Raw genomic sequence first — 16,786 nt, forward strand, 5'->3', positions numbered from 1 at the left:
TTTAGATAAACACTAAAGTGTAATTCAAGGAAGAAAGATATTTCGAAAAAGCTTACTTTCAACACTCATGAAAATCAGCTAACTATTAAGGTAACATCATTCTTATAGGAATTTTTGTTTGTTTTTCCCATTACTCTAGTTTGGAATGACATCTTCTTGCTGTTACCAAAGGTATTACATCAAATATTGATTGTTTTTTCTCCCAGAATCTTTGACACTTGTATTTTCTTCTTGGACAGCATCTGAAAGTCTGCTGTTACTTGCGGCGAGTCAGAACCAGCTTGTTGCTGACAACATCACCAAGCAGGAGCATTCTATCCACGCCCTTGTCCAGGATGGTTCTCACATTGTGGCTGTTGATTTTGATTCAGTCAGTGGTCATATCTTTTGGTCTGATGGAACTCAGGGTAAAATCTGGCGTGCGTTTCAAAATGGAACAGATAGGAAACTAGTAAGTACATGTCTACTGGCCTTTGACCTGACTAGTTCCCCTGTCTTGGGTCTATTTGCTGTTACTCACCAGTGAGAGAAGGCCCTACCTCATCTTAGGTCGTTCTCATGTTTTCCTCCGGGCCACATCACACCCAAGGGACCCCGATGTTCCTAACTCCTATTTGATGGGATCTGAAGGGAGATGCATGGCTCTGAATTGCAGGTCATATGATGCAGAGACCTCACAGCATCTTGGAGGTCCCTTTTGCAAATTTTTTTCTTAGTGGATGAGAGATAAGGGAAACACAGGGGAGGTTGCTTTTCTTTCTTTTATCTTTGAAAAATGTTTTAAAAATTTATTCTTTTCTTTGCCATTATGGTCTATTACAGGATACTGAATATAGTTCCCCATGCTATACAGTAGGACCTTGCTGTTGAGGTTGCTTTTCTTAGCTTTAATTCAGTTATGTTTCTTGATCAATCTCCCGGAGTTTCAGTTTCTTGATCCTTGATGGTTATGTTTCCCCTGCCCCTTAGAAATTTATTTTGTAATTGTTGGCACTCAATCAATAAAGGTATTACTTTTGCCATGTGAACATTGTAAAGTTTCATAGGGTTGCCAGCTTAGCAAACGGATACAGCTTTTGTTTAATTGAAAAAATTCTGAAACCAAAATGAAACTACAGACTAATCCAACAATAGAGTATTCAGTTCTACACAATCTTGTATATTTTTCCAGAAAACCCTACTGTTTCTACATGGGAAGACAAAGTTTTCTAATCTTCATAAGCAATCATAGGACCAATTAGATGCCTTATTCTCAATTTTCATATAATTTCCATGTTTGCATTCATTTATTCCCTTTAGAATTCACTCGTTATTCACTTTTGTCTTTAGACGCTTGACAGTGGTATCACGATGACTGAAAGTATTGCAGTAGATTGGGTAGGACGCAATCTTTACTGGACAGACTTTTCTCTGCAAACAATTGAAGTCTCTAAACTGGATGGGAGTCACAGGACCGTGCTGCTTAGTGAAAACATAACAAATCCAAGGGGACTAGTGTTGGATCCCAGAACTACGTAAGACTTCTTTTTTTTTAAATGATGTTGCCTTAACATTGTATGAGGGAAAAATAACATGGCATGCTGTGGCTAATATTCATATCACAAAATTTACACATTGATTTATTAGCTTGGCAATAAATGATTAAGTCTAATGAATGCATGCAGTAATATTCCATAGACGGGCCATGGTACTTGTTGTGCCATGTATACCTCATGGTTATACAACAAAAATGCCAGATTTTCCTGCTTCAGTTTCATATTGTTTACTAGAACTTCCTTTTATGTCACGTAAGGAAGTTTTTGCCTGCTGGCCCTAAAGGGAAGAAGAAGAAATTCTCCCATGTGCTTAGAAAACTTTGAAGGCTTCTTTCCTTGAATTTCCTTAGATTCTCTTAGATTCTTTTCTGCAGGAAGATGAGTTAGGCAAATTATGTTCAATGCAATGCAGACTTCCTAGATATTGTAAAGTAAATTTCGCACCCGTGAAATTTATGATAAATCTCTGATGATGGATAAATTGACTTATCTTAAAAACGACAGGGTAGATAAACAGGGACAGGTGAACTTTTCTAGATCAACTATTTGTGGATTGTATAGAAACATGAATCGGCATTGAGACATTTCAGTGTCACAGTATACTGCATGTTTTCTGAACATTATAAAAACACCCAGATGGCTTGTGATTGCATTATGATTACAGTTTTACTTTGTGACTCTCAGAGGAAATAGTAAGCTCTGTGCATATATTCTGACCTGGAGATGAGTTATTTTAAGCAGAGCTTAAACAGGATATTCTGTTACTTAAAATGACAGTCATTTTCCATTTTGAAATATGTCCCATCCAGTCGGTAACTAGTTTCTTTTCACAGTGCCTGTGTGATGTTCTGGTCTGACTGGGGCCATCACCCTCGCATTGAGCGAGCTAGCATGGATGGCAGTCTGCGCACCGTGATTATCCAGGAGAAGGTTTTCTGGCCCAATGGCTTAGCTATTGACTACCCCAACAGGCTGCTGTATTTCGTGGATGGCTATCTTGATTACATAGACTATTGTGAATATGATGGAAGCAATCGGCGGCAGGTGATAGCCAGTGATTTGGTAAGTTGGTAGTGAGGAAAGGAAACTAAGACCACAATAATGGTTTAGTAAGAAGCAGATAGAGTAACAAGAAAGCGAAGAAATTCACTGTTGTGTCGTAGACATTACAAGGTCCATCCAGGAAATATCAACAGGAGGAAGGGTCAATCTATCTTTTATTATTGACAGAAAATCAATATTCTAGTTCATGATCAGATTGTGCCACGTCCAGGAAGGATTAATAGCTCGTGTGACTTAGTTGATCTGTAGATGCTAATCTGTTGCTTCTCTAAGTCCATGTAAATAATGATTTAATTATATGTAGATTCCCTCCATGAAATCATAGCCTGTTATATATTTTGTATTTTTATTCAGGAAATTCTGGTGAATTTATTGTCACAAGTTAAATGAGAAAATATGTATTTTACCAAAAAGCTATTATTGACTTCTATTTAAGATTGTGATTGTTTATAGTTCTGTGACTTGAAGAGGCCCTGGGGGATCTCTCCTGTAACTAGACAGGTGATCTACATAAGTCACCTTACTCTCTGCACTTCAGTTTTGCTTTTGTTTATAAGATGGATGCCCAGTGTAATTACCAGAGTAAAAATGAAGGCTAAGTGACACAGGTACATAAAAGTATTTTGGTTGGTAAGTGGGATATAGGTCAAGAAGTATATTTTTTTCTGTCTCTTGACCAATGATTTCACTATGTCTTTATTAAATTAAATGCTGAAGGAAACCATCTTCTTGGGTAGGTATCCTTTTCTACTTTGTTCATCTTCATTTTTATTTCTAGGTTTCATTGTTCTCTTCTGCTTCACAGACTCTGCGGCATCCCTACTCCCTAAGTCTCTTTGAAGATTCCGTGTACTGGAGTGACCGTGCTACTCATGAGATTATGAAAGCCAACAAGTGGCATGGGGGGAACCAATCAGTAGTACTGTCTCTTCACCAGCCCCTTGGAATTGTTGTGGTTCATCCTGCAAAACAACCAGCTTGTAAGTGATAGAGATATCCTGCATGGTATAGCTTGGAAAACATTGATCTGGGGAATGTAAAATGTATAATGTTGCAGACCCATTTGTTTGGACAGTACATTTCCATGACCTCTGTTTACCATGGAAAACTCAAATCTTGTATGTCTTTACATACTCAAGTCTCCCTGGTCTTTTCTCCCACTTTCTTTTGCCACACTGGACTTCACTGGACTTCATTTTGGTACAGAAGCACGCCAGGCTACTTACCATCTCTGAACATCTGCACTGGCTCTTGCCTCTGCCCTGGGACGCCCCTCATCCAGATGTCTGCCTGAGTTGCTGCTTCATGTTATTTAGAATTCTCTTAGATGCTCCTTGGTGGCCCTCGACCATCCTATCGAAAATGGCACCGCCCCTCATAATTCTTTTGCTCTTTACTCTCACGTTCTAAAGTCACACAACTTATGAGTTTAGTTTTATCTCCCTTTGTTAGAGTATCTGCCTCATGTTTACAGTATTCCCAGTGCTTAGAGTGGTGTTTGGTACATAGTGAAGGCTTGCTAGTTTTTGAGTGAACAAATGGATTACCGCATCTAACAAGGTGTATGTAATAAGAATATATAGGATCTAGAGAGCATCCTATGAGCACAGGATGCACACAGGATCCCTCTACTTCAAGGAGCAGAAACACACCAAGATGTCATCAATAGAAAAATAAAAGATTATTATCTAACCAAAACTTGGACTACAGTGGGTAAATGTCAAGGTCACACAGGGAACACACAACTTGGTTTCATTTAATGTAAAAAGATCTCTTTGGGGTCAGCCAAGGAGACACATCTTATGTAGCATCAAATTTCTATTACTAAGCTCTGGATTACTCAGTGGCCGTTTGTTCTGTTTATAGACTGGATTGATCTGTGACCTTGAGCAAGTCACTCCTCCCTCTTATGCCTCTTATGAATTCTATGTTGAAAGAATGATGTTGGGGAAGGGTAAATACCAAACCAGCCAATGTAACTTAATGTATTGTGTCTCCAAATATTGGGGGCTTCTGGAAGGACAATTTGTTAATTGAGATATAATTGACACATAACACTGTATTAGTGTTAGGTGTACAGCATAATGATTTGATATACGTATGTACTGTGAAATGATCACTATAATAAGTTCAGTGAACATCTGTCACCACACATATTTTTTCCTGTGATGAAAACTTTTAAGATCGACTCTTTACTATAGTCATCATGCTGTACATTACATCCCCAAGACTTATTTACCTTGTAACTGGAAGTCTGTACCTTTTGACCACCTTCACCCATTTTGCCGCCCCGCATTCTCTGCTTCTGACAAGCACCAGTCTGTTCTCTCAGTTCATTTTTTTTTAAAATTTACATTTCATATAAAAGTGATATCATATAGTATTTGTCTTTCTCTGTCTGACTTATTTCACTTAGCATAATACCCTCCAGGTCCATCCGTGTGTTGCAAATGGAGGATTTCCTTTTTTGCGGGCCGAATAATATTCGATTATATGTGTATATATACATACCATGTCTTTATCCATTCATCCCGTGCACTTTAAAGTGGGCGGTTTTCCATTCACCAATGTTTTCTTCTCTTCTTTTTGTATTACAGCCACAAATCCATGCGTCCATGCCCAATGCAGCCATCTATGCTTGCTTTCCTCAGAGAGGCTTTACTCCTGTGCTTGTCCTTCAGGGTGGCGTCTCTCTCATGATTCTGTGACTTGCGTGAGAGGTACAGTATGTCCTTTAAGTATGCCCTGAAGGTGGAGCTTGCCACAGTTTGTACAAAGCTGTGTGAGCTCTAAACCACTTGGTGATGGGGTGTGTGCTGTGTTCCCTCTGATCAGCAGGTGTCTGTAGAGTGTGTGCTATATGGGGTGTTAATTGAGCACCATATACAGAAACTGTATTCCAATTGACCATATACAGAAACTGTATTCCAATTGAGCTGTAATTGTAATATAGTTTCTGTACATGCAGCTAATATTATGTGTGCATGTAATTCAACAATCTTTAACCTCACATTTTCTCTTACCTGGTTATAGTCAGGCAAGCTATGATAATGGGAAGTTCCAGATTCTGCATTTAGAAGTAAAAATCCTTAATATTTGTGGATAGCTTCATTTTTTAGGTTCCTGATCTCATCTTTATTCTCATAACCAGTAGTCAATAATGAGTGTTATAGTCTGGGTCTTCTGACTCCAGTTTCAGTACCTTTACTATTACTGTATGGTACTTTAAAAATGAAAGTTTTCTCTGTATGAAATATTTTAAGGGATTATTTGAACAATTTATTCTTCATCTCATTCTAGATATCTTACTGGGTTGATTGAAGAGTATGTGGAGAGTTATACTAAATACTTTAGGGAGCAAGAAAGGAAGGACAAGATGTAGTCAATCCGCAAAGGAGATTTCTAAGAAATCATTTGCCTTTGCTTAAAAATCTAAAGAGGTAGTCTAAACTCAAGTTTCTTTCTTTACTCAGTGAAGAGGAGTAAATGTGTTTTGATACTGATAAAAAATGGCTGTAGACCAGTTAAAATTAAACGGTTAATGGGAAAAAATTGCTAAATTAAGAGAAAAATAGAGTCAATCTAGAGGGAAATTTAGTTTTCAAATGGAAAGTATATTCCTGAATCCAGGAAATTTATGGTGTTTACAGGTTATGCAGATGTAAGGTTACTGAAAATCAAATTCCATCGACATGTAATATTTTGCAATGATACTTTTGTGATGAAAGATTTTAATTATTGGTAATGCTTACAAAGGGATTGGCATTTGCCATTTTTCTTCAGAGCTTTATTATAAACCTAATCCTTGTTGACATTGTTTAATTTAGTGTGTCCTCAGAGTCTTTCAGCAGAAGATTAAACTGGGCTATAGACATTCTGCATACAAAGCATTCTTTCACCACACAAAGATTGTTGAACTGTGCATTGGGGATTGGTGTAATCTGTATTACTATCTGATGGTGATTGATAAGTGTAAACTCTAAATAGTACCTTTTGTTGTTTCACAAATAATTCCACTGGTGGTTTTCCCATGGACTGACTTTACTGAGGTGGAACCTTTTCAATAGTTTCCAACCGGCTTCTGAGCACCAGCTGGGTAACTGAGTGCCAGCATATGTGAACTAAAAAAAAAAGTTGCATTTTTTTTTCCCAACAGGAAGCTTAGAAGACTGTTAACATTCATAGATGAAAACGTTTTACTTGATTTAAATGTTCGATCGCCTCTAAAATTTTGTCTGCGAAGTGTCTAAAATATCTTTGGAAGTGCTTATGTGATAAGATCAAGTGAAAAAGCAGAGATGGTTTAATATTGGCTATGTAAAATCACACATTAAAAAAATCTGGAGGACAAGATACACAAGTGCCAATAATGCTTACAGTTGGGAAGGGGGATTATGGGATATTTCTATTTTTTCCTAATTTTATGCTATAAAATTTTAAAGGGAGAGCTTTCTCTGTATGAAATAGTTTTTTATTGTTTAGCAAATACGTTCCCCACAATGCCAAAGAAACCCCCAGAACTCAAACCAAAACATCTTCCCAGCACCCCCTAAAATTAACAACCGCAAATCCAGGGCTGTGCAAGGTCATACTTTGGGAGGAGCTAGGCTTGGGAGTCATAAATGTCACCTCTTAATGACAACATAAATTTCCCATTCCTGACTGTTGTTTTTCACTTCTTTGCTCTGCTAACACTAATCTTAATAGGATCATGACATGAAAAATAGAAAATGAAGAAATATTCTTTCATTTCAAAAGACTAAGACCTCCTGAACTCCTTTCCAGCCAACCCTAGGTGCTGCTGTGCCTACTCTTTCATGGTCATGGTCCATATACTTTGTCTGGCCCTCCAGACTCTAAGTTCCTTGAGACTAAATCCTCTACCTGATTCCTTGATGTATGCTTTTTGCCCGTGGCACACAGTGGCACTCAGTAAATGTTGAGTGAATGACAAACCCTCCAATATCCCTTTTTGCTTCTTCTCCATTCCTGTGTTGTTTTTTTTTTTTTTAATTTTTATTATTTATTTATTATTTATTTTTGGCTGTGTTGGGTCTTCGTTTCTGTGCGAGGGCTTTCTCTAGTTGCGGAGAGCAGGGGCCACTCTTCATCGCGGTGCGCGGGCCTCTCACTGTCGCGGCCTCTCTTGTTGCGGAGCACAGGCTCCAGACGCGCAGGCTCAGTAATTGTGGCTCACGGGCCCAGTTGCTCCGCGGCATGTGGGATCCTCCCAGACCAGGGCTCGAACCCGTGCCCCCTGCATTGGCAGGCAGATTCTCAACCACTGCGCCACCAGGGAAGCCCTCCATTCCTGTGTTTTTCACCTGCTCATTCCTTTATAGATGTGTAGAGTCATAAAATCACTCCTGTTTTCTTTCCCACGGAGCACTTTTCATGCACCTTCCTATGCCACCTGCTGTCTCAGTGGTCACTTCTGCCCGTGCAGCTTTAAATGATACCCCATCTCTGGTCTGTGGCCCACAAATGTTCACTGGCTGTAAACCCTCTCAAACACACCTGCAGTGATCAGATGGAGGTCCTGAGACCCATCCCCAGGGTAGAGTAATGGCTGAAGGACTAGTGCTGGGTGCTCTCAAGGGAAGAGCTTGTTAGAGGAATCAGGAAGGCCCATGTTTGATGGATGAGAAATGCAGTTTTTTAGGCCTTAAACAGTGCTTTGGTTGACAATTCTTGCAATTAAGCAAAAGAAAAATTACCCATTAAAAAGAACAGAATCAGGTTTTGAGTAAGTAAAAGTTCCCCTGTGAAACTGGGAAATACTTCTTGTCTCTCTGAACCAATGAACATTTATAACATATAATTAATACATCATTAAATATCATCTCAGTATATTCAGGGTACATCTTAAACTCATAATTTTTCATTTCTGCAGTTAAATCAAATGAATTGAGTGGTGATTTGATATTCAATAAGTAGTACCCAGCCTGCACTTTTTGCAGAGGAGTGATTAAGAACATAGGTTTTGGAGAGTTCAAGCAACGTTGCTGTGACCTGGGTTAGATATGCTAGTTTCTTTGTGCCTCATTTGAAATTTGGGGGAGGGGGATAACTACCTAACAAGCAGGGTTATGAGGCTTCAGGAAGAGGAATTAAATGAAGTAGTGCTTATTTGCTGCATGCTGTGTAGCATGTCTTCTCAATAAGTGGCGACGATTATTATGGTTATTGCAGTTGTTCAGAAGAGAGGCATAGTGGAGCAGCTGAGAGAGTCAAGGCTTGGGGGTTAATCTCATTGCCTTGTTTCCTGCGGAAGCTGCAGAGCTGTGGGAAACTCCTTGGCCTCAGTTGTTTCTGAAAACAACTTTGCAGGGTTGCTGTGAAAGACTAAATGCTATACATCGTAATACTTTGTAAAGTATTAAGCATGAAGAGTTGCAAATTTTATTTTAGATTTGTACCAAGTTAATAAATTGAGTCATTTCTCAGTAGTGGAAATGCCAGGAACAAGGAAAAGCTAATCGGACATGAAAGTAAGTAAAGAAAAAATTGTCAAAATAATCCTGCTGAAGATGTAAAGCTTCCCGGATGATCAAAATAATGCAAACACCATTTTTAGCCCATGAAGAGTATGCAATGATTAATCATTTTATATAGTGTCTTAATAGGTGCTATATCTGATATGTCTTAATAACACAAAACTCACATTCCAAAGTTTTCCTTTTCTCACAGAGGAATGATAATAAAACCCTACTCGTGAACTTCATTAATTTTTTGATAAAGGGACTACAATTTGGATAAAGATCATCTTTGAAAATGGACCTCATTATCTATTAAAGAGCCTACTTGAACTGGTAGTTTAAATAAGGCATTATGAAGACGTTTAAGTTGCAATGTACAGATACTTTTGAGAACTTTAGAAGGCACTCTTTACATATTTACTTATGTATCCATCCATTTATTCATTTATGGGGTCATTCAGTTAGCAAATATTTATTAGACAACTATTATAAGCCAAGCTCTGGGGACATAATAGTGAGTAAATCAGACAGGGTCACTGCCCTTTGGGAGTTAGAATCTAATGTGGAAGGTAGACATTAGTCAAAAACAATTGGTGGGATTATAAATTAGATTTACTTAGTAATTAAAGTCTCTCATAAACGCTAGGCAGCACTTTGTGGTGTTATTTTCTGAACATAATTAAAACTAATGAACTGCCATTCACCAAGAAGAGTCTATAAATTTTCTTTCACATTTTGGGGCAAAATCGAACTCTCCTTTCTCTGAGTTATTCTGCATATAGAAGTGGAAGAACTTCTTGTCTGTGACTCTTAGCAAACTTGGATAGTTTAGCAGCGTGAGTAAGGAATTAATGAAGAGTATGGTAAATGCTGATCTACTTTGGGTAATTCCAGAGGTCTTATGTGTGAAGTTGGTGGTCTGGTGACGCAGCAACCCATTGAAACCCAATGGAAGGCCCTGGATTATCTGATGAAATATCCATCATGCATTATAGTTATTGCAGCAGTTCTGCAGTGGCATTTTGTCCCATCAGATGGTACCAATCCATTACCTTCTGTTACTCTAAATGTCTGGGATATAATTTTGAGAGATATTCTGGTATTTTCACAGGTGATGAAGCGTTCCTAATAGTTGTAAGACACAGTATAATTTTTGGAATCTCCCTTAACCCTGAGGTGAAGACCTTTGATGCTATGGTGCCCGTATCAGGGATACAGAATGGTTATGATGTTGCAGTTGATTACTCAGAGCGATTCATCTATTGGCTTGAAAATCCAGTAAGTTTCGAATAACATTCAAAGTATGCAACTTGTTCTTGAAGAGCCTACCGGCACTGAAGCCTTCTTATATTTTTGCTGGGTGGGAAATGGCCCAGACGTAAATAGATTTACCACTGAGCATTTTTTAATTTAGTGAGGGATGTCAATGGGAAGTTGGCCTGGAGCAAAGACCCGATAGTAAGCACATTTAAGCTATTGGGTATATTTATTCATTCAGCAAGTATTAAGTGACTACTCTTCTCCCTGCACTGAACTAGCTGCTTCCAACTGCAGAGTACATGCCAAGAGGAAGCAGTAACAAAGCTTGCTCTTAAGGAGCTTTAGTCTATTAGACTAAGATAAAAATGAGGATATTAGACTAACATAAAAATGATCATCGCTCAAGACCAAAAGCAGTAGTTCCCTAAGGGAATTCCAGGAAAGCATCTGATGTGGCCACTGTGGCCTTCACTCAGAATCTTTGCCTCTAGGATAAAAAAGAACACTCCTCCAGTTTCCTTTCCACTGGGACCCTTTCCTCACCCTTTAGGGAAGAAACCTGTGAGGATAGGGAAGGGGCAAGGAAAATACAAATGAGGAAGAGAGGGAAGATCTTTGTGGTTGATGCTTGTCACCTCTGTGGAAAAATATACTCCTGGCCTCCTGATTCACACCTATGACTTGGATTATTTTTATGACTCTTTGGCCTGTGGTGGTTAAGGAATAAACTTCTGTAGCTGATATCAGAGGGAGCCTGAACGGTAAGCCTTGTGTATTCCTGTGATGCGCTTGAAAATCAGTGTTTTCAGTGTTGCTGGCGTTAGCGTTATACACAGTAACCCCAGCCAGCGGCCCTGAAACTTTGCCTTTCTTCCACGTGTGAGGCGTGTTAAAGAAACACAGTAGCTGCAGTGAAGCTGTGGCCTGGAAACAGCTCAGCCCTCCTTGTCTTTCTTTCCAGGGTGAAATTCACAGAGTGAAGACAGATGGCACCAACAGGACAGTGTTTGTTCCTCTATCAAGTTTGGGGGCTTCTACGAGCCTGGCCTTAGATTGGCTATCAAGAAACCTTTATTATACCAATCGTGGAACTCAGTCAATTAAGGTAATGATTCCATAATACTATTGACGCAAACACTGGTTTCTTATTCACGTAAAATCTATCCTCAGGAAATGCTGTCATATGGAGGAAGCAAAAGGGATATTAATAGTAACTATCAAAGTCTCTGAAGCCAAGGAGAAACCTAAAAATTGGAACTTTCTACTGCCCTACTTTGTCTCCTCCTAAGTATAAATGGTAACTTGTTCATACAAAGGGATTTTAGATAATTTATTAAGATACATACAAAGATAAATAAAAAATTATGTAAGGAGTTCAACATAAAGGGAAGCTTATAGTAGGCAAGGCATTTTCACTATCTTTCCTCATCAAGTATTCAATACTATTTCAGTTCTAAACCAAATTTATAGGTTACCTCTGTTCTTAGATGGAAATCTTTCTATGGCTCCAACAGTGAAACAGAAAGTAGAAACTTGATTCTAATTCCTTTGATGCTTTCCTTTTTTGAGATAAGTGTTTTTTTTACTCTAATTCCCAGAAGAAATTCTATAGGGGCACAGGTATGAAATCACATGAAGTAAATCAGAGGTAACTTGACTAGTACTGGTTTGCTCCACTCTGGGACAAGGTTAAAACTTACGTGATGGATTATTAATTCAGAGTAATTTTGAGAGTGAGAATTCCTAATGCAAAGGGGTGGTCTTGGGAGAGCAACAGTAGGGTGACATTCCACTGCTCAGGATGAGGCACCAGTTAGTAAGTTGGTTCTCTTTGGGGCGTTCAGAAAGATTAATGCTAAAGATGAGGAAGGCACACAGCAGCTAAGTGGCTAATTTAGAGCAGATTTGCTAGGAGGAGTGCTTATTCGATAGTCAGAACAGTGCTTTACAGTTTACAAAGGTCTTCCACAAACATCATCTCATCCAATCTTTACAACATTCCCGAGGGCAGGCAAGTGTAGTAAACGGTCACAGTGATGGGGACATTCGCAGTACGCATGCAGTATGCTGATCTCAAGCCGGGTAGAATCAGCAGCTCCTAACATGAAGGGAACCTTGGAGGCTCATCTGGTTCAAGCTCTTTGTTAGACGAAAATCTGAAGCCCACAGAGGCTAAGAAACTGGCTTAAACAGTCAGCTTCACTGCCCTGATTCTGGGGGGGGTGGGTGGTCTAACTTTGCCTTGTTATAAACCACAAGTTCGGCAGTCTAGCCTGCTTCAACCCCCTTGGACAGTGACAGAAGGTATTTTGCACAACCTCAACGAAAAACATCACTGACCCATCAAAACACAGGCAATATTTACTGCCCAAGACCTTTAATACCAAACTCACATCTCTCTAGAGTCCACTCAGTAGAAAACTGTCTTCATTCCAAATGGCAGTTAATCTGCTCCTGCTTTGTAAGTGGGGTCTTCTCTTTTGGACTGATACTCTTCCAAGAGCAGGGCACATGTCTCCTCCATCAGGGTTAGATACAACAGTAAAGCACCAGTTGAAGAACTGAGTATGTGCGTGTGCATGTGTGTGTATTGGTGAGGCCACTTTAACCACGGAAACCTAAAGTTGGCAATTGTGCTCCAAATGCGGTGAGGTCCAGAGGAGAGAGAACTTGCTTTGGAGTCCTGGCTTCGAGTCTGGCTTGCTTGTTCATTTATGCATTCATTCAATAAGCACTAGGAAATGCTTTCCATGGATTGATGCCATGGTTAATCCTGGATATTCAAGGATGAATCAAACATTTGTTTTTCCTGCTTTTAAGTAGCTCACACATCTGAGAGCTAGACACATAAACAAATATCTTTGCTCCAGTGTAAGTGTGATATGTGCATTGAATATAAAGAGAGTGATTAAGGACAGAAGTAAGTGTGTGGGGAGAGAACGGTGGGCTTCCCCCAAGAGGTTACTTGAGAGCTAAGTCTTGAAGGATGACCATCCTTTATTTCTGCCTAATGAAGAAGTAGGGGGAAAAAAACCACTTGAATAAAGACCCTGAGATGTGAAAATGCATTTTGTGACTAAGCACGGTGTTTACTCACAGGCTGTTTGACCCTGGACAAATTATATAACTTCTCTGAGTCTGTGCTTCCTTATCTATAAAGTGGGGTTAATAGTTCAGTAAGTAAAAGTACTTGACGCTAAGGTATCCTGCGAATACAGAGCCCTGTTTCCCTCAAATCATCAACATATTTAGACTATCCATAAAGGTAAATTGCCCCTCTAGTGTTTTTATCGGTTTTTTCCTTTGGTGGTATCAATTGTGACTCTTCCAGATGAATGTTAGATTGATTAAAAAAACCAGAAATAGTGTCCAAGTACTGTTTACCTGTATAATATCCGTTCCAGAGTAGGAGAAACTCACATTTAATTCCAACTCTTCCGCTAGGGGTAGCTGTGGGCTCACTCACTAAAAGCAATTCTGTAGCTGAAGAGTGAACCCTACCGAATGGCCGTGTGTGAGAGAGCTCCATCTCTGCCAAAACACAAGGAGACGGACTTCCCTTTGAACCAAAGCCATCCTTAGGGAAAGGAGAGAAATTGCAGCAGGAAGAGGAAAATTGAAAAGAGAAAAACTATTTTAGTCCAAATAGGAGAGAAACATACCACACAGGAGAGAGGAAAATATAGAGAGAAGAGTGAGGGAGAGAAGGGTGTGTGTGTGTGTGTGTGTGTGGTGTGTGTGGTGTGTGTGTGTATGTGTGTGAGAGAGAGAGATGTATACAGATAGAGAGGCAGAGATGGAAACAAACGCAAATAATCAGTTTGTGTTGAAATGTAATTTTATAGAAAAGCCTTCATGCAAATCAAGAGGTATTTTCTTATTTCTTACGAGTTTTTCTCATCTCTGACTGTCTCAAGTGCATACCAAAATAGCCTTGTTTCTATAAGAAACTGCATCTAGTCCAGTAATCCATATCCCTCTGTGGTGTTTCACAGTGTTATAACACTGTGGTTGTAACAATTCTAGCAAGATTACTTAAAAACATAACATTGGGAAAACCACAAATCCTCTCTAGACCTCTTTTTCATCACGTTATATGAGCATAATAATGGCATCTATCTCACAAAATTACTGTGAGGATTAAATCCGATAATGCTTAGTATAAGGCCTGCTACATAGTGAGGTCCCAATAAATGGATCAATAAAAAAAATTGAATACAGTTGTGCTGGGTGCTGTGTGAATCACTTTACATGCATTGTCTCATGTTCCTGGCACCTCTATGCAGAAGGGAATTTGTCATCCACATTTACTGATAAAGTTCAGAGAGGTGAACTTACTTGCCTCAGGTCATATGGTCAGATCTGACCGGGTCAGGATTTGCACTCAGGCTGTTAACCTGGCACAGAATTCACTTTAACTCTGTGTAAATTTGGACTGTTTGATCAACTGTGTTTGCAGTGATGGGCCACTGGGTGCTATGGCCCAGTCACTGGGGTACAGGAGACCTATGGGGTTCCCATTGGTCTTCCAGAGTTTTCTCATCTTTTTCTGTAGCTTCGCTCAGGCAATGATTCTGTATGTTCACTCATTTGAATCTTTCTTTTATCCGTATAAATATCCTCTCCTGGAACTTTAGGTGAATTGAAAATAGAAATTTGAGAGGTGATTTTGTTTTCTTACTCCCATTTTCTATTGAGCCGATTTTCTCATAGCCTTGAAATGCAATTAGGGATTATCCGAATATCATGCAAACCCTCCCATTCACCACAATCATGCTTTGAATTCGTTGTGTGTTTAAGTTCTCCTTCATCATAGCTTTCTTTATTTTCCCCTTATATAGGTTTTGACACTCCGAGGAGATGTCAGATACGGAAAAACACTGATTACCAATGATGGGACAAATCTTGGAGTTGGTTTTCCTGTTGGCATAACTATTGATCCTGTTAATGGGTGAGAGTTCATTCATAAGTAGTGTATGTCTTCTATACAGCACCACGCTTGTTAATATTATGGTCTAATAAAATGGAAGATTTCAAATGTAGGGCCTTTTGTGATTTCATGTGCCAACATTTGAAAAATATAGATCTCAGTAAGAAAGAAATAACTCTAAGTTATATTTAATGTGTATTGTGTTCTGTTTTTCAAATTAATAACACTGAACTTAAAATTAATTCCAAACAAACAAGAATTTCAGATATTTTAAAATAGAATTATAAGAGTGAACAGTAATACATTTTGACTTTGAATGAACGTGGAAAGGTTTAAGGGGGTGGATAAACACTTGAAATAGACCTTGAAGGATGAGAAGGCTTCCAGTAGGTGCAGGATGGGTTGCTGAGAAGTGGTACTTGAGGCCAAACAGCAGTGAAGGCCCAGAGGCGTGGTGGTATTTAGCATGATTGTGTAGAGAGCTGGAACCAGAGACTTCGAGTAGGAGGCAATTGACTAGATGGGAGATACAGCAGCTAAAGTCATCTGGGGACAAATCAGGGAGGGACTTCATTTATTTTTTTAATATTTATTTATTTATTTGGCTGCACCGGGTCTTAGTTGCAGCACATGGGATCTTCTTGCCTCGTGTGGGATCTTTGATTGTGGTATGAGGGATCTTTTAGTTGTGGCATGCGAACTCTTAGTTGCGGCATGTGGGATCTAGTTCCCTGACCAGGGATCGAACCCAGGCCCCCTGCACTGGGAGTGCAGAGTCTTAGCCACTGGACCACCAGGGAAGTCTAGGGAAGGACTTTAATGTCATGCTAAGGAGTTGCACTGTATTTTTTTCTGAGAAATAAGGAGCCAGCAGGGAATTTGGAGGAAGGGAATGATAGAACCTAATCTGTATTTTAGAAAGATTGATCAGAATTGGAGTGGAAAGGGTCAGGGGAAGGAAGAAAATGTTCAGTCAGGGATGAGAGTTCTTAGCTAAGTTTAGGTAGCTTAAATTTTTAGTGAACTCAGAATTCACAAGAGTTTTGTGACTTTGTCCAGAAAACTTTTGGCAGCCTGGAATGGGAAAGGAGAAAGAAAATAATGACAGGAGCTCAGGGTTAGCAGTTAGCAAGGTAGGCACAATGGGAGATCATGAGAATAAATCAGAATATTGTTAAAATGGTTAAAATGGTATGAGGTCCAGGCATAGAGGGCCTGAAGGATTGAGAGCTCAGACAAGTTTTAAGCGCAAAGAACAGGTTCAATGGAAGAAATAATATAGGAGCAAGGAAGAGATGGAAGAGTTTGGTTGAAGCAGGGAATTTCAGAGTTTGAGAACTTAGAGGCAGAGAAGTTTAGAATTGAAGAGGAGATTCATGGGATGGGTATCTTGGATTGGTGGTGAAAGAGGTATGCATATAAAGATGATCGGAATTAAGTGTTTTGAGGACTTATAGGGAAAGAGTGTGAGAGGGTTGTCTGTTGAGGCTATAGCAGGAGGTGAGATAGAAAGGAATGAA

The 16,786-nt window shown here is 39.3% G+C and overlaps 1 protein-coding gene across 1 annotated transcript in view; it reads left to right on the forward strand.

Annotated features, from left to right (window-relative positions):
• The window catches only part of LRP2 (LDL receptor related protein 2), a 199,659-nt gene that overhangs the window by 105,982 nt on the left and 76,891 nt on the right, over window positions 1–16,786 (forward strand). Inside the window, exons 27-34 of the mRNA XM_068544952.1 lie at window positions 240–451; window positions 1,330–1,514; window positions 2,369–2,597; window positions 3,403–3,577; window positions 5,195–5,317; window positions 10,188–10,354; window positions 11,298–11,441; window positions 15,178–15,287. Of these exons, the coding sequence (XP_068401053.1) occupies window positions 240–451; window positions 1,330–1,514; window positions 2,369–2,597; window positions 3,403–3,577; window positions 5,195–5,317; window positions 10,188–10,354; window positions 11,298–11,441; window positions 15,178–15,287 (1,345 nt within the window). The remainder of the gene's footprint in view (window positions 1–239; window positions 452–1,329; window positions 1,515–2,368; window positions 2,598–3,402; window positions 3,578–5,194; window positions 5,318–10,187; window positions 10,355–11,297; window positions 11,442–15,177; window positions 15,288–16,786) is intronic.

The sequence above is a fragment of the Eschrichtius robustus genome, chromosome 5 (assembly GCF_028021215.1).
Source record: "Eschrichtius robustus isolate mEscRob2 chromosome 5, mEscRob2.pri, whole genome shotgun sequence".
NCBI lineage: Eukaryota > Metazoa > Chordata > Mammalia > Artiodactyla > Eschrichtiidae > Eschrichtius > Eschrichtius robustus.